At 43.7% G+C, this 23,493-nt stretch overlaps 1 protein-coding gene across 3 annotated transcripts in view; it reads right to left on the bottom strand.

Moving 5' to 3' along the window:
- Positions 1-23,493, bottom strand: part of BCAR3 (BCAR3 adaptor protein, NSP family member) — a 215,586-nt gene that overhangs the window by 94,410 nt on the left and 97,683 nt on the right. For 2 of the 3 annotated variants that reach the window (XM_065908460.1, XM_065908459.1), the window contains exon 2: positions 21,568-21,895. In XM_065908460.1, the coding sequence (XP_065764532.1) occupies positions 21,568-21,884 (317 nt within the window). In that variant the 5' untranslated portion in view covers positions 21,885-21,895. Of the gene's footprint in view, positions 1-11,424; positions 11,568-21,567; positions 21,896-23,493 lie in introns of those variants that run through there. The other variant, XM_065908462.1, reaches the window with a different exon arrangement.

Here is a 23,493-nt window from a genome sequence, read left to right as displayed (position 1 = left end):
GGTGAGAATGCAGTCACTGCCATCTTGAGTGACACCCTGAGCTGAGAACCCAGTTGAGTCACATGGGACTTCTGCCCTACAGAATCTGTGAGGTAACAAATGAATGTTAGGTCACCAAGTTTGTGGTAACTTGTTACTCTGCAAAATAACACTGACACGCTTGTTGCCTATTCCATCCAAGCCCTACTGAATTTTCTGTTGTGCAAACACATCAAGTCAGCTCCTACTGCTGTGGTCTGGCATTCACTGCTCCTTTGCCTGGAATAGTCTCCTTATATACACCTTGAAGGGGCTTCCCAGGTGGTGCTAGTGGTAAAGAATCCACCTGCCAATGCAGGAGACTTAAGAGATGAGGGTTCGAAACCTGGGTGGGGAAGATCCCCTGGAGAAGGACATGGCAACCTACTCCAGTGTTCTTGCCTGGAGAATCCCATGGACAGAGGAGCCTGCTGGGCTACAGTCCATAGGGTCGCAGAGTCAAATACAACTGAAGCAACTTAGCATGCGTATACTTGAAGGCTCACTCAGGCCCACATCACTCAGATCTCTCTCAAACATCACTTCCTTAACCAGCCTACCTAAATGAACACCACCACCACACTCTATTCCCTTGTCTGGCTTCATCTCCCATACTATGTGATAATTTATGATATGTTTATTTGCTCAAATAATTATATTGATATGTTTATAGTCATTGATTATATGATATAATCATATAATTATATGATATAATCATTGATTATATGACATGTTTATTTGCTCGAATAATTATATTCCCTCGAATATAATCCTGCAAGAGTGGGGCTTCCTCTGCTTTGTTCCCCTTGGTGTCCCCAGTGCTCCGCACATAGCAGTTGCCCAGAAACCACTTGCTGAATTAAGGGATAAAAGAACTACTAAGGGAAGCAGGGGGTTGGGGGAGGTAATAGGTCTGGTGAGGGCTTGGGAGATTGGGATGAAGAAGAGGCAGAGCCAGACTATCAGGGGCTTGGATGCCGTGTAAACATATTTACACTTTATCTTGAAAGCAGTGGGATTTGTTGAAGGCTCTCATGTTGGAGAATAACCAGAGATTTGTGTTTTAGAAAAATCTCCCTGCAGCAGTGTGGAAAACAGATTAGTGGGGTCCAAATGGAGCCAGGAAGACTAAAGGGAAGGATACTATGGGGTGTGGGTAAGAGATGAGTAGGCCTGGGTTAAAGTGACAGACGGAGTGTGAGGGAGACTTAGAAGGGAGAATAGACAGACCTTGGTAAATGGCAGGATGCAGTATGTGAAAGGAAAGACAGAGGTAAGGACACGCACTGAATTCTTTCTAAGGGAACCAGGTAGATGGTACCTAGCACTTGGTAGGGACTCAGTGCATTTGCTAAGAATGAATTAGCAAACACCTCTGCAGGCGGCACAGTGGTATAAAGATTCTGCCTGCCAATGCAGGAGGCGCAAAAGATGTGGGTGCTATGCCTGGGTCAGGAAGGTCCCCTGGAGGAGGAAAAGGCAACCCACACCGGTATTCTTGGCGTGTACAGAGGTGACCGGCAGGCTACAGTCCGTGGGGTTGCAAAGAGTCAGACATGAGCACACAGGCCTGCGTGCCTCAAGCACTACACTGGACTGACTACCAGGGTCTGAATTGGAAAGGCTTCATCCCTTCACCACCCCTTTTCCACGGTTAGTAGCGCACACATGATGCTGCCACTGAGCTACTGAATATCCCAAAGAAGTTCTCCTTCCATCTCAACAGATAGGTATTTTCTGGAGTCCTTCACATCCCTCAAACTATGAACACAGAAATCCCTCCCTTAGAGTATAATAAAATATAATATTTAAGTAATCCTTTCGCACCAGCAAAAAGAGTTAACTCATGAAGGAAAACCAGGGAACAATAAAAACAAAGGAGCTGTGCAGAAGCTAGATAAGACTGGCCAATTTTACATAGCGCTTTGGTCTCCTCCCTCACCCCACCTCAGCTGCCACCGCTTGTTTATGTCTTTTCCACAGGACTGTAAGCTCCGTGAGGTCAGAGGCTTCTTCTGTCTTGCTCATCAATGTATACTAAGCATGTACGAAAATATTTGTCACATAGTAGCCAATTAATAAATAAACAAGGGCAAGGACAAATGAGCATATAATGCATAATTAACCACCTTATATCTGTATAATCCAAATAAAGAACTCAGAAAAATAGAAAGTTCCACACTGGGATCTTCATTTGCTTAACCTGGCAGACTAGGTAGTCTCAAATCTAAATGATAATCAAGTTACAAAAGTATTTTCAAATATATTGTTGGAGTCACAAGAGAGGGAAAGTGTCAGGAAACACAGACATATATATAAAACAGGTACAAAAAGAGAACAAATTAAGAACACAAAATGTGAACAACAAAAAGATAAGGAGGAAAGCAGGGAGGCTAAGCCCTGGGTCCGCAAGACTGAGCAACTAACTCTCAAGTTAGTTCCCTGCATAATGCTAGAACAATCAGACCAGGAATACACCACCCACTACAGAAGGAATGTGCTAAATACAACACAACACCAAAACATGCTCTAGCAAAGGAGACCAAGAGGAGCTACTATCTCCACCATAGATTCTGATGGAAAAAACAGCAGTAGTAATAGTATCCCCTAAGGATGTGTAAACCATAGTCATCCTTTGGGATGCAAATGTATATGACCTGCTTTAATAGAGAATCCAAAACTCAGAAAAGTATTAAAGTGCCTGGGTTAGTGGCACCATTAATTAGTCAGGGAACAATGTAAAAGTCCTTTCTGGAGGAAAACTTCATCAACAGAAAGCTACACAGGATATCCACAAGTTTGGTTAAATATAAACTCCCTTTTAGACATAATTACATACACCAGAAAACAAGCCTCAGTGACAATCTCCAAAATTAGCAGAAATGACAACAGATTGAGATCCCTAAAGAATTCAGACATTGGAATTTCAGATGTAAGCTATAAAATAATGATGCATGAACATTTTTTGAAGAAGATGGAATAAAAAATGTGACTTAAGAATAAACAGGCAGATACAAAAATAATCTAACATCTAGAAATTAAAAAAATAATTGATCACAACATCTAGATATAAATATAAAAATAATCTTATAAATAAGCCAGACATTACTAGAGAAAATATTTATGAATTAAAGTAAATTATACAAAACACAGCAGAGAAAGAGTCAGGGAAAATATAAAAGAGACACAGAAGGTAGAATGAAAAGGCTTACTTATATTTAACCAGAACTCCTGAAAGAGAGAACAGAGAAAGGCAAAAAGCAACATTCAAATAATGACGGGAAACCTTCAAAGTTAATGAAAAATACTAATTATCAGATTCAGGCATGCCATGAGTGCTAAGCAGTATAAAACAAAAATAAACACATTTTAAGGAAGTTACAGACCACCAAAAACAAAGAGAAGATCTTAAAAGCAGCAGGAGAGCAAAGAAAGGTTGCCCTGACAGCAATGACAATCAGACTGACAGGAGGTTTTCATCAGCCAAAAGGGAAAGCGAGGAGCACAAAATTTCTTGCCCAGAAAACTACTGAGAACAAGGGTGAATAGAGACAATCAGAGACAAATAAAAGTAGAGAATACCCTTCAGGAAAAGGATGCCAGAAGGAAAACGTAGGATCTAAGACTGAACGATGCACAAAGAAACTGATAAATATATAGGCAACTCTAAAACAGCACTGATGGTGAAAACAACACAATGTCGAATTGTGGAGTTAAAAAACAGCCAATCAATCAAGTGTTGGTAAGAATGTGGAGAAACTGGAATCCTTGTTCACTGTTGGTGGGAATGCAAAATGGTACAGCTGCTGTGGAAAATGGTATATTGACTCTTCCAAAAGTAAAAGTAGAATTCCCATACAATCCAGCAATTTATCTTCTGAATATATACCCCCAAAATTGAAAGCAAGGATTTTGAAGAGATATTTGTGCACGTTTATAGTAGTATTATTCACAGAAGCTGAAAGGTGGAAGTAACCCAACTGACCATCAACAGATGAATAGATAAACAAAATGTGCTATACGTACAACATGATCTATACCATGGAATATCATTTGGCCTCAGAAAGGAAGAAAATTCTGACGTATGCTAGAATACAGAAGAACCTTAAGGACAACATGGTAGGTGAAATAAGCCAGTCACAAAAGACAAATACCTATAAGGATTTCACTTATATGAGGTACCCAGAGTAGTCAAATCATAGAGTCAGAAAGTAGAATTGTGGTGGCCAGGGGCCAGGGCGGGGAGGGAATGGGGAGTTGTTGTTTAATGGGTGCAGATTTTCAGCTTTGCAAGCTGAAGAGAATTCTGGAGGCTGGTTGTACGACAATGTGAATGTACTTAACATTACTGAACCATGCACTTAAAAATGGTTAAGAAGGTAAATTTTATGGTATGTGTAACTAACCACAATTTTAAAAGACAAACTAAAACAGAGGGCAACACTGACATAGGAGCCAAGTGGAAGGTGCCCGAAGCGCATGTTCTAAATCCTGCATTGCTCGGAAAGAAGGAAAGGTATTGTTTTACTCTATTACATTGTATAAAGTCATTTAAAGGTATTTTTAAACTAACCACTAAATGAATAGGAATAGAGTTTTTTTTTTTAAAAGACAATTCAAAATAAGGCAGTTAAAAAAATGACCATAGGTTAGAAAAATGTACGAACAGTACAGACACACAGAATAAGAGGTAGCTATAAACCCAAATCTATCACCAAACATGGCAACTGTTAACCAGATTAAACTCAAGACAGATTTGCACAATGTAGAATATAGCACATGCAGGATACAATCAAAGTGGTTATTTTGGAGGAAACTAGAGCCTTAAATGCTTACTTTTAGAGGAGACTGAAATTAACTGTTTCCAGCTGAAGTTAAGAGAACAGAACAAACATTTTAAAAATAGACTAAAGATTTTTTAAACGCAGAAATAAAACAACAACAACAACAACAATACAGTAAGGGAGGAACAAATGAAGCCTGGTTCTTCAGGAGCCTAATAAAAATAAACCTCCAACAGATATAATCAAGGAGGGAAATGAGAGAAGGCACAAAACAGCAGAGAAATAAAGTGGGGGTATAATCAGAGATCCCTGGGTCAGGAAGGTCCCCTGGAGGAGGAAATGGCAACTCACTCCAGTATTCTTGCCGGAAAAATCAGAGGAGGAACCTGGCAGGCTCCAGGCCTTGGGGTCACAAAGAGTTGGACATGACTGAGGGGCTGAGCGCACACAGCACATAATCACAGATACAAGTGAGCGCAGTCAGAGAATACCATGAACATCTTTATACCAATAAATTTGAAAGCTTAGGAAAAAAACAAATTCCGGGAAAAATAATACTGAAATAGACTCAAACAGAAAACCTGAAGAGTCCTATCCATAACGATTAAAAAATTGAATCAGTTGTTCAACAGCTACAGATCTAGATGGTTTTCCTAATCAGGAAGTTCTGCCAAATTTTGGAATTTATTACTATGAAAATTACATAAGCTCTTCAAGAAATTTGAAAAAGAGGATATTATAATTTTGATGCTAAAGGACACCAGGTTAAAAAAAGAAAGAAAAAGAATAGGTTAATCTCACACATGAAGAGACACACAAAAAAAATCCTAAAACAAAATATTGACAAACCTATTTTAAGAATCCAAGAATGTATAAAAATACATCATAATCAAACAGGGTTGACTCCTGGAATAAAGGGTCAGTTTAACTTGAGAAAATCTATTCACCACATTAATGTTAACAGATTAAAGGAAAAATCATTTGGGGGTTCTAATTAATGGGGGGAGGAAGAGGATTTAAAAAAATACCACCAACTTTTCATGATCTCAGCAAGGAAAAAGCTAACTCATCACAAACTAGAAATAAAAAAGGACAAATGTATCTGGTAAAAACCTCATTCTTAATGAATGGTGAAGTGTTGAGTGAGTGAAGTCACTCAGTCATGTCCGACTCTTTGCGACCCCATGGACTGCAGCCCTCCAGGCTCCTCCATCCATGAAATTTTCTACGCAAGAGTACTGGAGTGGGTTGCCATTTCCTTCTCCAGGGGATCTTCCCGACCCAGGGATCAAACCGGGGTCTCCTGAATCACGGGCAGACACTTAACTGTCTGAGCCAAATCATTACTGAAACCAATTAACCAATCAGAAACAAGATAAGGATGTGCCCTGTTACTGCTTCGATGTACTGTCCTGGAGGTCCTAGTTGGTGCACTTAAATAAGCAACAGAAATAAAAAGTGTAAGAATTGGGAAAGGGAGAAGAAAACTGTCATGATTCACAAATGATGACTGTAGAACACACAAAGAATCTATACAAAGCTGCTAAGTAAAGCACAGTTCCCAGATATGAAGGCACTGTGCAAAAATCAACTTAAAAATTACTGAGGTGAGGGACTAGAAGGTTTATACATCTGAATGGAGTTCTAGCTTTCGGGTATCCACTTACCACAAATGACCTCATTCCTAGAACATTTAACTGAAATGCAATACTGAAAGACTTAAGACGAGTGTGACCAATAAGCTTCTTCACATGTAGTAGTCGTGCCAAAGAGGACCGACACCGCAGCCTATCGGACTACTGGTTTACCATCCTTAACCAACCATGTACAGGGGCACATCAACAATTAGGAAAGGTGAACCCAATAACTGGGAGGAAGTTTACCCTTTGTTGGCAACCTCAGCCTACGGGCATGTGGACATGGCCTTGGAACTTAGAGCCCTCAGTCACTCTGTCCTCCAGCATGAAGTTCTATCAACATCTCAACACCTTAGGGAGCTGTGGGGTTAGAGGTGTGGGGGGAGGAAGAGATAGCAAGAGGCTTTGCATCTATTAAGATTTTGCTTCCATTGGCCGATATTCCTGATTAAACCCATGTTGTTTCAGGTAAGATTAACATGTGGGAGAGTATAGCATTCTCATCTTATATTTTATTAGATGCTATACATGATTCGAAGGCCTTGTCCATCTCACCAGCCTCATCTCCTCACCATGCTCCTTATGCTACAACAAATCCAAACTATTTGGAATTCCCTGAACCAAGAAGTCTAGAGAGTCCCCATCGTCTTTCTATTCATTTCCATCTTCTCTGACCACTCTTTCCCCTTCCTTCCTCCCCACCACCAACTCACAGAATTAATAACATCTCATTGGCACTTATTTTCTATGCATTATAAAACATATAAAGAAGTACACATATTATATTGAATTATAATTGTTATAATATAAAACTTTACTATAACAAATAATAATTCAATACAATATGTATATGCCTGTTTATTTCCCTTATTGGGCTATGATCTCACTGAGAATAGGGACCATATTTTATTTTATTCACCTCTGTAGCCCCAGAGTACAGCTGCTCAATCAATGTTGGTTTGAATGAATGAGTATGAGGGTATGTGTATGTGTGTGTGCATGTGTGTGTGAGTTCTCTCCACTTTGCAGATCTAGACTCTAACCCTTCCCATCACACTCCATGGGTTCGTCTAGGGAAGAATAACATTGGAGAGAGGGAACATGAGAGAAATGTTTTTCTTGGACTGACGGGCCTCCTCATGAAGGAGATAATATAGCCACAGGCCTGTGACTGAGCGGTGATGGCCACAGACAGAACTCCCTCGGTGGAAGGTCATTGCTGTCAGGTCAGCGCCTAGCTCCCCAGCCCCTCTGAGGCTAGATATTTTCAAAGTGGTCTTGAGAAGTTGGCTGCTTCAGCTACAAACGAATATATCTGGACACGTTTGAAATGCCAGAGAGGAGGTTAACCAGGGAGATAACCAAGAGGACTGAGAGTGGACCACAAGGTCATTTCCAACTGTTTATGGGAAAATGAAGAACTAAATGCTTAAAACAGGACTGGCCTGGTGAGTGGAGAAATGACATCACTTGGAAAAACACGAGCTAGTGCATAGTTAGATGGACAGTTTCTCTACTGATACTGGGAATCACATTAAAGTTGCAATAAAGAGTTACTTTATCCTAATTAAATTTAAAAGCACAGCAAAGGAAATTATACACCAGATGAAAAAAAGCGACCCTTGGAATGGGAGAAAATAATTACAAATGAAGCAACAGACAAATGATTAACCTCCAAAATATACAAGCAGCTCATGCAGCTCAATATCAGAATAACAAACAACCCAATCAAAAAATGGGCAGAAGGCTCAAGTAGACATTTCTCCAAAGAAAACATACAGATAGCCAATAAACACAGGAATATATGATCAACATCACTCATTATTAGAGAAATGTAAAGCAAAACTACAATGAAGTACCATCTCACACTGGTCAGAATGGCCATCAGCAAAAAACCTGCAAACAATAAATGCTAGAGAGGATGTGGAGAAAAAGAACCTTGTTTTGCAGTTGGTGGGAATGTAAACTGATACAGTCACTATGGAGAATAGTACGGAGATTTCTTAAAAAACTAGGAATAAAACTACGATTAGTACGTACTCAGCTGTGTCCGACTCTTTGTGACTCCATGGACTGTAGCCCACCAGGCTCCTCTTCAAGACTGCATGGACTGTAGCCCACTAAGGCTCCTCTATCCATGGGATTTCCCAGGCAAGAATACTGGAGTGGGTTGTCATTCCCTTCTCCAGGGGATTTTCCCAATGCAGAGATCGAACCCTCATCTCCTGTATGAGTAGGCCGATTCTTTACCACTGAGCCACCTGGGGTGGGAAGCCCCATGTAAAACAGATAGCCAGTGGAAATTTGAAGTATGGCATAGGGAGGTCAACCTGGGGCCTTGTGACAACCTAGAGGGGTATGAGGGAGGCTCAAGAGGGAGGGGACATATGTATACTTATGGCTGATTCATGTTGTTATGTGGCAGAAACCAAAACAACATTGTAAAGCAATTATCTTCCAATTAAAAAAAAAATTTAAGTTTTCTCATGCTATGCAGGGGCTTATTATATGCACTGTCTTTGCTAATTAAAAGAAGGATGTAATCTGTTAACACTGTAAGTGAATGCTACTTTAATCTTTAAAAAAAAAAGAACCCAAGGGGGGGGAAATCACCCATAAAAGCTAATTATGAAATTAATTATAAAATATGCATATGATCGTGCTTTAAAAAGGGATGTAGCTTTAAAACAGAGAACTATAACACTTAGATGGGCATTTCTGACAATATATTTTGTTTCATCCTTTTGCAAAATAAATACGAGATTTACTCACCCACATCTCAAGACATACTTCTTGATTTCATTTGTTAAAGCTGGCTCACTTGTAGTTGATAGGATTAAGGTTGGTGCTTATTTTATATTCTCCTCCCAGGGTTAACCCATGACACGCGTTTTCACTAATACAAAGAACCTTAGGGGTATGCCTTGATGATTAAACTGCTCTGCTTTAGAGTAGAAGAGTGATCTAGACAGAAGCTCACTGCTCTGTAGTGAAGGAATTCACCTCCTATTTCTGTTGTTTAGAGAAAACAATTCACCAGATGGGAGCTGGGCAGCCAAGTGTAACCACTTCCCTTGGTCCAATTATTAAACTCAATTAATGCTCCTAAAATCACATTAGCTTCTTTGACAACCAAAGAACACTGCTGACTCATTCTAGGGCTGCAATTACCTAAATCCTGGAATATTTTTTCACATGTGGCTATTTAGCCAAACGCTATAATTTATTTTGTTTTTTGGCCTTAGTGCAAGTCTTTGTCTCTCCTGAGTCCTTCTGGTTGGGCTTCCCCGATGGCTCACCAGGTAAAGAATTTGCCTGCAATGCAGGAGACACGGAAAACTCGGGTTTGATCCCTGGGTTGAGAAGATCTCCTGGTGAAGGGAATGGCAACCCACTTCAGTATTCTTGCCTGGAGAATCCCATGGACTGAGGAGCCTGGTGGGCTAGAGTCTAAAGGGTCGCAAAGAGTTGGACACGACTGAGTGACTATGTGTGCGCGCGCACGCACACACACACACGCACACACACACACACGCACACACACACTCCTAGTTAGATTTGGTCTGTTGTTTCAAAATGCCAAGATCTTTTTTGGATCTTACTTCTATCTCTTTGACATATCAATTATTCCCCCAATATTCATAACATCCACCAACATGATGCTTATGTCAGTATCATTGTCTAAAAGATACTTTAAAGTTGGCTAGAAATGGGCTAAGGACACAGCCTAGAGAGTGTTTCCTGTACCATCATCTGGCCTGCAATCACTTTCATCCTAAGGATATCACTGATGACTGACACCTGAATATACACCTTCTCAATGGTCCTCTAATCTACCAACAAAGTAACCCCAGGAAGGAAAGTGAAACTAGTCTGACCTGCTTTTTGGCAAAGCCCTGCTAATTACTACTGGTTGTTGCTTCCTTCCTCAAGAATTCAAAAATCATTGTTCTAATAATCCTTTTTAGAATATTTCCTGAGATGGATGTCAATCTTACCATTTTATAGATTAATTTTATCTCCCTAGTTCCGTTTTGGAAATTAAAATCCTTATCTCTCTTCATCTCTCCTGTCACTCTTGGTGATGCCAGCATTTCTCCAATGCTGTGCACTGGTCTGGTGGTCTCAGCCTTTCTTCTCAGGCCTTGGGGCTTCAGCTTATTTGGTGGCATTAGAGCCTCTTGTCATGGCCTCATCTACTATCCTCCTTCATCTCTATCCTACCCTTTCCAATCAGAGAAGTCATTTCCTGGACCAAAAAAAAAAAAGAAAAAAACGCAAGCTGGACAGAAGCTCAGCAGTTTGGTTTCTCTCACATCCCCCTCTCTTTGGCTTTATTATTCCAAACATAATTTCTGAAAGCCCTTTTTGTTACCCATAGCATTCCTTACAATCCTCTGCTCACTCTGCACTCGATTTCTTTCCACAGCCCAGAGCCACCCTCTGATACGGGCCTCGGTTGCATGGCCTGACCTTCCCTAAGTCTGGGTCCAAGGCCAGAACAGCCCAGAGCAAGTGGTGGCACAGTGAAGGCAGGCTCTGAGGGAAGGTTACCTAGAAATCACAACCTGCAATCCCCTGGTCAAGGAGAAAAAGTAACATGATTCCTGGAAAGATGTTAGAGTCAGAGCTCAAGAAAAGGAGAACTGCTTATTAAGCTAGTGGACTGACTGGAGGGCAAAAGTGTGGATGGGAAGGCAGGTCAGCAGCAAGGAGAGAAAACAGGTGCAGGTGAGCTCAGATGGCTCAAAACCTGCATCCCCTTCTCCCAGGGCCATGAGCTCCTCAACTGGACAAAAGCCCTGGCCTATCTTTGAATCTCCAGCACACAAATACTCAGTGTACTAGTGAATGAATTTATCAGATCAGCCCTGGCTCATCATTGCTATCGTCGGGGGGATCCTGTACCTGGGTCAGTCCAGGCTGGAGACAGTCCTTCCTACACATCCTTAAACACAAGTGCTCCCTGGCTGGTCACAACATACCTGTTCCTCCTTCAAGCTCTGGTCAGCAAGCTCTTGTCTGTTGTCCTGAGCTGCATTTCCCTTTCAGAGCCTCAGACCATGAGGCTCTCTCTGCCATTTCCCTCAACTTGGGGAATCTTTCTTCCTACAGCCCAGGGTAGACTGTAGCCGAGGACACAACTCCTGTTCTGGTGACCCGAGATCCTAAGGCCCGGCTGCTTCTCAAACTCCTGCTTCTTTCACTTCAGCAGCCAATTCCTACCCCTATGAGTCAGTTTCTATCTCATCTGAAAATACAGCCATGCCTGATGAATGTGTTCATGACATACACCGAAAGAATGGCAATTAAACCGCCTCCTCAGGCAGATTCCCTAATCATGTTAAAACAGCACCATTTAAATCTCCTACATATCACACTATGGTGAGTCTCTACAGGAATCCAAGGTTAATACCAAGTGGTCCTGGTTGACGAAGACCTGATGTGGTCATGGGTCAACTTGTGTTCAGCAGAACTCCAGGAGAGCATTAAGTTAAAAGCCACTGTTGAAATCTTAACTTGGCAGCAGTCAGTCAAACTGAATAGAGTAACAATGAGAAAAACCGTATCAAGGCCAGTATGTCTCTTGGCAGCCACAGAGGGTCTGGCATCAGTGAATCATCAGGCTTTGGGCTGGCTAAGCCCAAACACAGCACTTTTGATAAAAGCAGATGCTTTGTTTGGCGGGTGTCTATCTGCCCTTCCTCCACTCCTACTGGCCCCATCCACCCTGCCCCCAACCATTCCCCACTCACTGCTAAAGGAGTGTGTTTGTAAAGGTTTCTTCTCAACTAACTCAACTAACTCAGAGACAGAATGAAAGTACTGCTTTTATTCTGTCCAACTCCTTGTGACCCCACAGACTATACAGTCCATGGAATTCTCGAGGCCAGAATACTGGAGTGGGTAGCCTTTCCCTTCTCCAGGGGATCTTCCCAATCCAGGGATCGAACCCAGGTCTCCCGCATGGCAGGTGGATTCTTTACCAATTGAGCCACCAGGGAAGCCCAAGAATACTGGAGTGGGTAGCCTATCCCTTCTCCAGCGGATCTTCCCAACCCAGGAATTGAACCAGGGTCTCCTGCATTGCAGGCAGATTCTTTACCAACTGAGTTGTCAGGGAAGCCTCAAAGTGCTACAGTTTTGAGAAATTAAAAGGAAAGACTTCACTCAGCCAAACATATATAGGAACATGCACTCCAGGCCCCTTTTCCAGGGCAGGCACCTTAGAAAAACAGCCCTCACCCCTCAGGCAAAAGTCTGAACACCAGCCACAGTGGTCTATATAACCTCTGTCCACGGAGCTGTCGGGGGATGCATAGAACCGCCAGGGAAGGAACCAACCGCAGGCATAATCACCACACTGCTGACACAGGCCCAGGGGGAGGGCGGCCCCGGGGACATGTCTGCTTTAATCAAATCAAAAAACGGTTTATAAAAAGAATCAAGTAATGAAAAAATGTGCTTTGTTTTACTACGTACTTAAAAGATTAGATCTTTTCCTGTTGAATTTTGTCTCTCATCCCCATCTTCCTTTGAACACCAACCATGTGTGGTTCCTGCCTCATTTCTCTGCTCCCCTCTGAACACTCAGCCTCCTATGCTGACTCCCCAGAATGGTCTGTGCTCGGGTTCCTCCTGGCTGGGCCCTAGGGGCCCTTGCCTTTATGCTCTACACAGCTCTCTCCCTGGCCAATGGCATCCATTTCTGGCTTTAATATAATTTGTATGCAGACTCCTAACTTTATAACTTTTAGCCCAGACTTCTCTCCATAGCTCCAGGCTCACAACACCAACTGGTTGGTTAACACCTCCAGTAGATAAGCATACATCTCAGACTCAGCACACATAAAACAGAAGTCTTGATTCTCTGCAATAGAACCATCACCTCCTCCTCCCAGGAAAAAGCAGCCTGATCACCAAATAAAGCCCTGCTCCTCTCCACTCTTCCCCGCTCCTCTCCACTCTTCCCCACTCCCCCACCCAGCTCCCCGAGCCATGCTTGACTGTCCCACTCCCTCATCTCTATCTAACCCTCAGTAATTCCGGTAGATTCTACCTACAAAACAGATCTTGAATCCACCCACTTTCATCTCCTCTATTACCCTCCCAAGAGAAGGGGACAACAGAGGATGAGAGGGTTGGATGGCATCACCAACACAACGGACATGGGTTTGGGTGGACTCTAGGAGTTGGTGATGGACAGGGAGGCCTGGCATGCTGCAGTTCATAGGGTCGCAAAGAGTCGGACACGACTGAGTGACTGAACTGAACTGAACTACCCTCCCAGAACAGACCCCCTCTGCTTCCTGAACTTCTGCAACCGCCTCCTGCCCTCCCTCCAACTCCTATTCCCCCTTCAATCACTTCTCCACTGAGTCTTCTACTAACTGAGCCAGATCATGGTATTCCCTTGCTTAAAACTCTTTAAAGGCTTCCCTTTGACCTTCGGAGAAAATCTAAACTCCTGAGTGAGGTCTAGACCAGAACTAACAGAAATACAATGTGAAAAACATGTAATGTAAACTTTCCTAGTAGTTCATTGAAAAGAAAGAAGTGAACTCAATAATGTTTTAACTTCATATTTCAAAAATATTATCATTTTAATACATTGTAACATAAAATATTGATGAAGTAGTTTACATTGTTTTTTTATATTAAATCTTCAAATGTTCCCTCCTGCAGAGAGGCCTTCTCTCTTCCCAGTTCAAGGAACTCAGGGCTGTCTAATATGACCTTCCTTGTACCTCCTCATTCAGTTTAGTGCCCTTAACTGGGCACTCCCCAAGGACAAGGCCCACATCTATACTTTATTCTCCACTGGGGACCTGGTACCCAGCACAACGTGCGTGCTGAGTTACTGTCATGTTCAACTCTCTGTGGCCCCATGGACTGAAGCCCGCCAGGCTTCTTTGTCCATGGGATTCTCCAGGCAAGAATACTGGAGTGGGTTGCTGTTTCCTGCCCCAGGGGATCTTCCCGACCCAGGGATCAAACCCACATCTCCTGCCTTGTCAGTCAGATCCTTCACCACTGAGCCACCTAGGAAGAACCCAGCACAATACCTGACACTAAATAAACTCAATAAATACTCAGCAAAGAAGAAACAGTGAAGACACTGACATTAAGCACAAGGACAAGGGCTTGGGCCAGTTCACCAAGGACAGACTCTATCTCAGTGCCATGATGCGCTGACTTTCCGTGCGCCATGGGGTTGTCAGACCTGTAAGCTTGAATGGTGGCCAAGATGCACTGCTGCAGGGCCGCTTAGAGCAGACCCAGATAGAGGAATTCCGGCCAGACTGTCAACACATGGGAAACTTTCTCCCACGGAAACCTGCAGGCATTGAACGTGATCTCAGGTTACAAACGAGGATTAGTAGCCTCCAAGCGCTGGCCTTTGGCCTTCCAGGAGGAAGGAAGGGCGGAAACCAACATCTAAGCCCCTGCTCCATGTCAGGTCCTGGGCTAGGTGCCTTCATGTGGGGTAGTATTTGACCCCCAAGCCACCCTTTGAGGACATGGAGGTCAGAAAGATGAAGTAACTTACACAAGGTCACAGAGCCACCCAGTCTGTTTGCTGGAATCAACCCCAAGGTCACTAGCTGCTTTCTTTGGTATCCACGGGTACATCAACATCCCAGCAATATGACCAGTGACCTTCAGGGTCAGGCGTCACCCAGCAGAGTTGGCAGAAGAACAAACTGCTATGATCAGGTGGACGTGAGAGCAAGGACATGACCTGTTCCACCCAGACTCCCAGAGGCAGCAGCAGGCTTGCGAGTGAAAGTCAGAGCAGTGCCATTCAGTGGAAGCTGCAGGTTCAGTGACAGCAAATCTTCACAGCACCCCTAGAGGCATTATGCTCACCCTCGGTTTATAGTTTAGAACCTGTCCTAGTTCACACAGCTAGTAGTGGATGAACCGAGACCTCCTGGATTACATGACTTGCGTTCTCTCTGTCCACCCCTGACTATGTTTGCAAGTGATTCTGGAACCACGGACATAAAGGCTGGGTCAACATGGAAGGTTTCTCAGACTTCTCTAATTTGTAAATAACAGCACAATCCAAAAACAGGAACACCCTCAGTGCCTGTGCCTGGGGCCTTGGAGGAGAGAAAGCTTGAAATTCTGCAGACAATCCTGCAGCTAGTCTCTTAGAGACAGACTGGGTGGTGACAGCATAACAAAGCTGTGAACAGCAGGGTGGCCGCGGAGGTGGTGGAGGGCTTATCACTCCTGTGGCCCCAGTCCAGTCTCCAGAAGGGATCTCCTAATCAACAAGAGCAACTTCCCCAGCTCCTACCTCCTGGCCTGGCTGGGATGGCTCCCCAATCCACATGTGATAAGAATACGAGTCATCTGTAACTGCAGATCATCTTCTGTCTACAGTGTGCTTCAACCTATCCTGAGGGGTGTGACAAACTCATAGCTTCTGACTCACAGAAGACTGACAAACCTGACTTTTGCTCCAATAACATGCAGGAGGCCTGAATAAACAGGAATTTAAAGCAGGTTTGTGGGGGGCTGGGGGAGGAAAGAAGATGTTGAACAGCTCCACTTAACAAGGACGGCTTTGTGTAAGTCTGATCATTTTCTTGGTTGTGGTTTGCAATCAGTTAAAAAAAAAAAAAAAGTACTTCAGTTTCCCCTCAGAACAGCTGAGAATGCACAGATCCCAGCCTTTAGGTTGAAACCATCCCTGCGGGTAGAAGATTTAGGACTACTGTCAGGCAGCTGGTGGGCCTGCAGGCATTCCCCATTCTCTGGGCTCCCCCAACCCTGGGTTGGTACCAGATGCCCAGCAGGGGCTGAGCTCACCTCTGACCCAGCTGCTCCTGGCCTCAGCACATCAGGGGCCACCAGAGCCGGGACACCGGCTTGGAATTGCTTGGAATTCGCTAACCCATCTGCAACAGCTGCACTTAAACACCAAGGGGCATTTCAAACTGTTCATAAAACTTAACTTCAAAATTTAAAAATAAAAATTCAGTGCATGGGTTACTACTTTCTGGAGACATTCTTGGCTGTTAAGCCATTGCCACTCTGCTAACTCAATAAATGTACCATCTACTAAAAAGAATTTATTCATATTAAATAGCCTTTTATCAAATCTAAGCCCAACTTTTTCTCTGTGCCCAAAGAGCTTCCAATCGATAGACAGCAGACATGCCCATGTATAAAGCATGCAGATGCTTGCGTGTGGACCTTCACGTAGTAGATCCTTCTGATTAATGTTGTGCTAAAGACTACTCTATTTGCATGTCTGGGGGAGCATAAATCAATAGTTCTAGAACTTGGTGGCTGTGGAAACAACTTTTCAGATGAGAGCACCGACACAGCCCAGAATTAGTGTTTGGAGAAGGGTCTTCTGCCCAGAGCCTGTGTCTTAACACTTCAGCTTCAAATTTGAAGAGCTGACACTATGACACAGAAGGCTACTTAACTGCCTGGGAAAGAATACGGGATTTTAAGTTGGAATAATTCTGCAAACTTTCTGGCCCCCATCAGTTAAAACACTTGTGACTAGTCAGTCAGCTCCACTCAGGCAGATTAATGAAACACCGCATTGTCCAGCCACATGCTCCCACAGCACAGGGGGTAGAAGGAATTACGCTCTCAGCAGCTGTTCCCAGGAATGTGCGCCTCCACGTACCCATGGGCAGGGAGAGGACCAACAGTGGACTCCAAGCGCCGACCCTTCACCTATCCCGGCAATGCTGACCTCTCATAACAGGAACCGGTCTCCTCTCTGCCCAAGGAAGGTCCCAGATTGAAATAAAAATTCATCCTTGAAGACAGATGAACCCAAGGGACACCAGCCAAACAACGCTAATGTCAAGAGGAAATCCCATCTGCAGACTGCTCAGAGAAGCCTTGCTCAGCCTGCAGAACAAAGGCTCCTTCTGTGACACCAAGCAGCAGGTTTAAGAGCGTTGGGCTCCTCACTTTGGCTACTTTTCAAACCACAAGCATATCCAAGGGCAGCCAAGATAACAACAGAGCCAAGAGATACGGGTCTCAGAACAAGGAGACCAGTTCCCCTTCCAGGCCGGCCTTCTGGGCGGCCAAGGCTCTGGCCTCCTCAAGGGGGGTGTCTGAGACACTGCAGTCAGACCCTGGGGACTGAAGTTTTCATGCAAGAAGATAACTCAGAGGATGCCCACAGCAGAGCCAGCCTTCTTGCAAGGCTACAGAGCACAGTGTTTGGGGAAGGCACTATGATAGTTTCTGAGTCCTAATCCTAGCTCAGTCACACATGAGGGTCTAATCGTAGGTGCCTCAACCATTCAATCCCTGAACCACTGAGCTGTATTGATGACAACCTGATGCTGCTGCTAACGATGAAATCTGCTGTCACATAGGGTTATGATGTTCAAACAAGATAACTTATGAACAGGAAGATATTTTATAACTATAAAATGTAAGGGATAATAATTCATGTGACTATGACATATGTTTATATGACAGCTTATTAATGCAAATTGTTAGGTCAAAAGGAAGACTTCCTCTGCTTTGTCTGGGGCCTTCCCCAGGGTTGATATTTACTTAATATTCAATCATAAAGGTGACTTTTTAGTGATTAACAAAGTAAACAAATTTGTTGGAAAAACAGAAAACTTGCAACTTAGAATATTTCACAAGACAAGGAGGTGCTGTCTGGAGCACTTCCCTCTGAGTATAGGTGGGCCCACATGAGGAGTTGGGGGGGGGGGGGTCACTCCCCAAGATGGCTCCACCATCGTCATGTCAACCCCAAGTGTGATGGAATGGAAGGCTTGCAGGCTTGACATCTGGGCAAGTTGAACTTCAGCTACTCTTAGCTGAAGTTAAGCCCTGAATTCACTCTGAAAAGAAATAAGGCCAAAAGAGTTTATCTGAAACAAGGCAAAAAAAAAAAACAAACAAACCAATAATCTTGTTAAAGGTAGACCTAACTAGTCTTAGGTCCCTAGAGTCAGGGATTCAGAACTCTAAAACACACACGGCTCCCACCTTCCAGTGGTGAGTGAACCAGGGTGGTGGGTCTCACAGCTCTGCCGGGCTGTCAGAGCTGAGTTAGGAATAGAAATGCTGTTTCTCTCTCGAGGTAACTCTGTCCAGAGCCTTAGTCACACTTCCCACTCTAGAGGCTCAGGTTCCCATTCAAATAGTCTGTGCCCAGCTTTTCACTTTCACAAAATGTTACTTGTTGACACTCTGACTTGTTCCAAAAAGTAACTGAGGCAGCTCATAATCTTATTAGAAATACTTAAAAGGATTTAGGGAGGGAAAAAAAAAAGAATATAAGGTGCTTTGAAGTCCTCAAAACTGAGAACAACTCAGGATATTTTTAAGATGTGTCAGGTAAACAAAATACATTAACAATAAGTCTGGGGAGTGGGGGAAGAGGACTTTAGATCCTTTGACACTCAGCATAATTTTGAAGGATGTGCATTACTTCCTGTGCTGACCTTTAACAATAAGGTATTTTAAGTTAAGAAAAAAACACGTGGATTTAGATGACTGTAATTCTGAATCAGAAACAAACCTAAACCAGCAGTACTTGTTAAGTCTTCCACAGCCTGGACTTTAAACTCATGACTTGTGTCCACCTCCGATAAGATCTGAGATCTGATCTATGTCCACGTTAGTTTTTCCGTTAAAAAGCTTTGAACTGCTGGCAGGCTGACAGCCTGGGCGTCAGGAGTTTGTTGAGAACCTCCTCAAGCTACAAAGGGTGAATCCATTACTACTCCGGGCCCCTGGGAGATCCCCCTGGTAAGAGCAGACACCTAGCCTGGACTTTGTGAACCATCTCCATGTGGTAGCCCATGGATATCTAGCTCAATACAGAGTTTAACTTAATAAATAAAAAGTGGCCACAGGAAGCCAGGTAATAGCAGTTTTGACTCCAGCCTGGGCTTAATTCTGGCTAGCTGGAAGTTAATTTCCTTTGCTGCCTCATAGCCTCCTTAAGACAGGGCAGTGACGGCTCTGCGTCTGCATCGCAGTGCATCAGGTGCCCATGATGTGATATCAACATTACCGTGCACAGGTGTGAGCTTCCATGTGCACCTGTCATCAGCAGACCACCCACCTAGACTCTGCAGAGCAGAACCATCTGATGCCCAGAACACCCTGGGAAATTGTGGGGTCTGATGTCAGAAACACTGCAGACCCTCCAGTGCTTTCTCCAGAAACTATCTGGGCTTCCACTTATCTTCTCCCGTAATACTGCAATTATACAACTCATTCTGAACTCTTGCCTGTCTAGTCCTTTCCCAACATGTGTACTATTTGTCTCTCAACATGCCACACTCCAGCCACAGGTCACCCTAGCTTGTTTTGGGTTTTTCAAACATGTTCCCACGCCCGGTTCCTTGCACTTGTTCTTCCTATGCCTGGACAGCCTTCCACTGACTCCTCCCCTCAGAGACCGTCCACTCTATAAAAAAAATATAACCCCAATAAATCTCCAGCATATTACTATTTCCCCTATATCACTGACTATAATCTGCCATTGTTCTTGTTTATTTACTTGCATTTATTATCTGGATCCTTCACTACAATGTTTGCTCTGGGAGGACACCATTTCTCATGTTCCACTGCTATCGTGTCAGGGCACATATTTGCCCACCCTGTAAGAGGGCAATGATTTGATAGCTAAAATGTCGACTATGTCAGACCAGCCCTTCAGTTAAGATACTCAAAGGATAAGGGCAGAATTTTCCTGGTGAAGCAATAGCGCTTACAAAATCAACATATTCTAACTAACACAGGTGTTCAATATACAGGTATTGAACAAATAAATGAGCTAGGACCAAAGCGGTTTTCTTTGCTACAGGGCTGGACAGAGAGAGAGAGAGATGTCAGGAGATACAGCAGAAGAAACCATCCCCCTGCTTACCGACAGCATTGGCTGCTGGTCTTGTTCAACAGAAAACGGGGTGCAGAGGTCCTAAACCAGCTCCACCAGCAGGGTCACAACTAGGCCCATTTCAGACCCAAAGAAAAAGCCTTTATGACCATGAGGCTTATTTAACCCAGGTCCCTGGTGGACAGAAGAAGAAATCAATTCCCGTTCTAAGGTATTCTGAAGCTGACTTGATGATGGATCCAAAACCAAACACAATTTTATTTCAGCTTGTTGACAACTAAACACAGGTATCCCCACTTTTTGAAAGTGCACTTGACACCACTTTGCTGTTACAAAATGACCTACATTAGTACTTGATTTCACTAACAGAAGTCTAAAGAGGAATTTTGCTTTTGTGGAAAAAGGTGAAATATGAAAATAGCGTTCAGCGTCTGTTTTCAGGAAGCTGTTGCACAGGCGGTGCACACGCAGAGCAGCAAGAGTAGCACCACCAAGTTCCCTCCAGAACTACACGCAGCATCTCAGCATCAAGTCACCCTGGCCCTGAGCTATCCATGAGCATCTGTGCTTTATCTCCATTTGTTTTATGCATCCATTAGTTTTATGCATCCATTAGTATGATATGTCCTAGGTAACTACTACTTCACACCATCTCAGCTTATGGAAGGTTTCATAGGCATGCTCTGGATAATGGGGACGCCTACACAATTATAGACATCCTAACTATAGAAATTCTGGCATCTCTATAGAAATGGATGGATGCAGTTCATAATCTGATGCAAAAAAAAATAAATAAATAAAGCCGTGGTACCTTCTGAGGGATTTAATGATACAGGAAGCTGACCTTAAAATACTCTTAATATTCTCCAAATTGGATGATATTAAGAAACAGTTCTTTTTTTACATGTTACAGTTTTTTATACTGTGGCTATATGTTTTTTAAAATAAGAGTCCTTGTCTTTGAAAGACATATACCAAAATGCTCACAGATAAAATGAAGTCTGAGATTTGCTTCAAAACAGTAACAGAGCACAATAAAGCTTTGCCTGAAAACAATAATAATACCAGAGGAAGGAAAGTGGGTGGGGTACAGACAAAGCAGCCAACCACGAGTTGATAACTGTTGAAGCTGGGTGATGGGTCCATGGGAGTTAACTAAACTGTCTGTTCTACTTTGTGCATGTTTGATATTTTTCCTAAAAAAGACTTTTTTTTTTTTAAGCCCTTTAAAACAAATCATTTTCATTTGTGAAATTAAAGAAGCTACCTGAAGGTGAAGGCTTCGCCTTTCCAGTCTTGCAGGTGCTGCTCCTGGATGACGTCCTGGCTCAGAGGTGAGTGCTGCCGTGGGGATCTGGAATGGGGGAGGGTCCCCACATGACTGAAGTTATCACAGGACCTGATGGGGGGAGGGCCTTTCTTCTTCCGGGGAAGGGTGCCATGTATAGACACGTCTTGATAGGCATCTGCACGACGCTCAACGAGAGGGGACTTGCCGCTCAGAAGGTCCATGGACGAGGCGAGGGGGAACTGGTGATTCACTGGCATGTTTCTGGGAAGACTTGCAAACTTTCCCGCAGCCATGATCCTCAAGTCTAAGAGGGGAAGAAGAGAGTGAAGCCATAAATCTAAGAAAACTATGAGAATTGACTTCCTTGTAACAAAAGAAAATGCTCACAAAGTGTTAAAGGATAAACATCACTTGTGAAATTTACTGTGATGGGAAGTTGACTTATCCCCTTTTTCATCGTATAGAGGAATTCTCCTGGTCTGGCAGCAGGTCCACCAATGTGTGTGTGTGTTAGTCACTCAGTCGTGTCCAACTCTTTGCGATCCTGTGGACTGTAGCCCACCCAGCTCCTCTGTCCATGGAATTCTCCAGGCAAGAATACTGAAGTGGGTTGCCATCCCCTTCTCCAGAGGATCTTCCTGACCCAGGAACTGGACCTGGGTCTCCCACATTGCAGGCCAATTCTTTACTGACCGAGTCACAATGGAATAGGACAAATACATTTCAGAGCCTTTAGAGACACACGAGCCAGTTTATTACTTCATATGACTGAAGTTGACGGAAAAGCATGACTAACAAAAAAGAATACTGAGGAAGGATAATGAGCTCATGCATTCCCACCACCCTACAAGCAATAAGAACAGGTGAAAATGGCTGGAGTTCTTTAACTGCTAGAACACCTTCAACCCAGCTCCTCAGTTGTGCTACCCAGAGAGACAAGACAGATTGCTTCTGGTGAAGACCTGGTGCTCATAAATAAATCAGTGTACGCTAATTAATGAAGACGGTCAGGGTTCAGGAGGTGGGCCACTCTTCCATACATCAGTGGGCTCAGCTGGAGAGGAAAGCCATGGGGTGGGGGCTCCATGTACAACTGTCCCCCCGAGGGGTCAGGGACCCGCCTATCACCAACAGGGTTAAGCAATGTGCATAGGTGCCTGCGGAGTCAGGGAAGAGTGGGAAAGGCAAAAAAGAGAAAATAAAAAATGGTCGAGAGCTGCATGGAAAGAAACGAAAAACGCTGTGTGTGAAAGCAGCCTTAGCAGTTGTTCCCAGCCATCACCACTAGCAGAGCGTTCACCCTGAGCAGGGTTAGTACCTCTATCCTCTCAATAACCACTATGGCTTTGATCTAAGCCAAATTAAATGATATTTTAAAGGTCAATATAGGGCTTCCCTGGTGGCTCAGTGGTAAAGAACCCACCTGCCAATGCAGGAGACATGGGTTCGATCCCTGATCCAGGAAGATCCCACATGCCACAGAGCAACTAAGCCTGTGTGCTGCGAATACTGAGCCTGTGTTCTAGAGTCCGCGCTCCACAACAAGAGAAGCCACCACAATGAGAAGCGCAGGCACCACAACTAGGAGAAGCTCCTGTTCACCACAACTAAAGAAAAGCCTGTGCAACAATGAAGACCCAGCACAGCCAAATAAATAAAATTATAAAGGCAAATAAATAGAGAAGAAGAAACATAAGCTTGAATAAAAATTAGGGCTACTCCCAGGAGACGGAGGGTTACAGAATCTGTACCCCTAGTCACGGTATTAGACTGATCCCGAGATCACAGCTGCACAGCTAAGCCCCACGCCCTGGCCTTCCCCGAGCCTGGTGAGGAACATGCCTCTTCACCCTGCAGTCCGTTCTCAAGCCGGGCAATCCCCGTTCCTCACAGACCACCCTC

Source organism: Muntiacus reevesi, chromosome 1 (assembly GCF_963930625.1).
Source record: "Muntiacus reevesi chromosome 1, mMunRee1.1, whole genome shotgun sequence".
In the NCBI taxonomy this organism is placed as follows: domain Eukaryota; kingdom Metazoa; phylum Chordata; class Mammalia; order Artiodactyla; family Cervidae; genus Muntiacus; species Muntiacus reevesi.
This window is presented reverse-complemented; position numbering and strand designations above follow the sequence as displayed.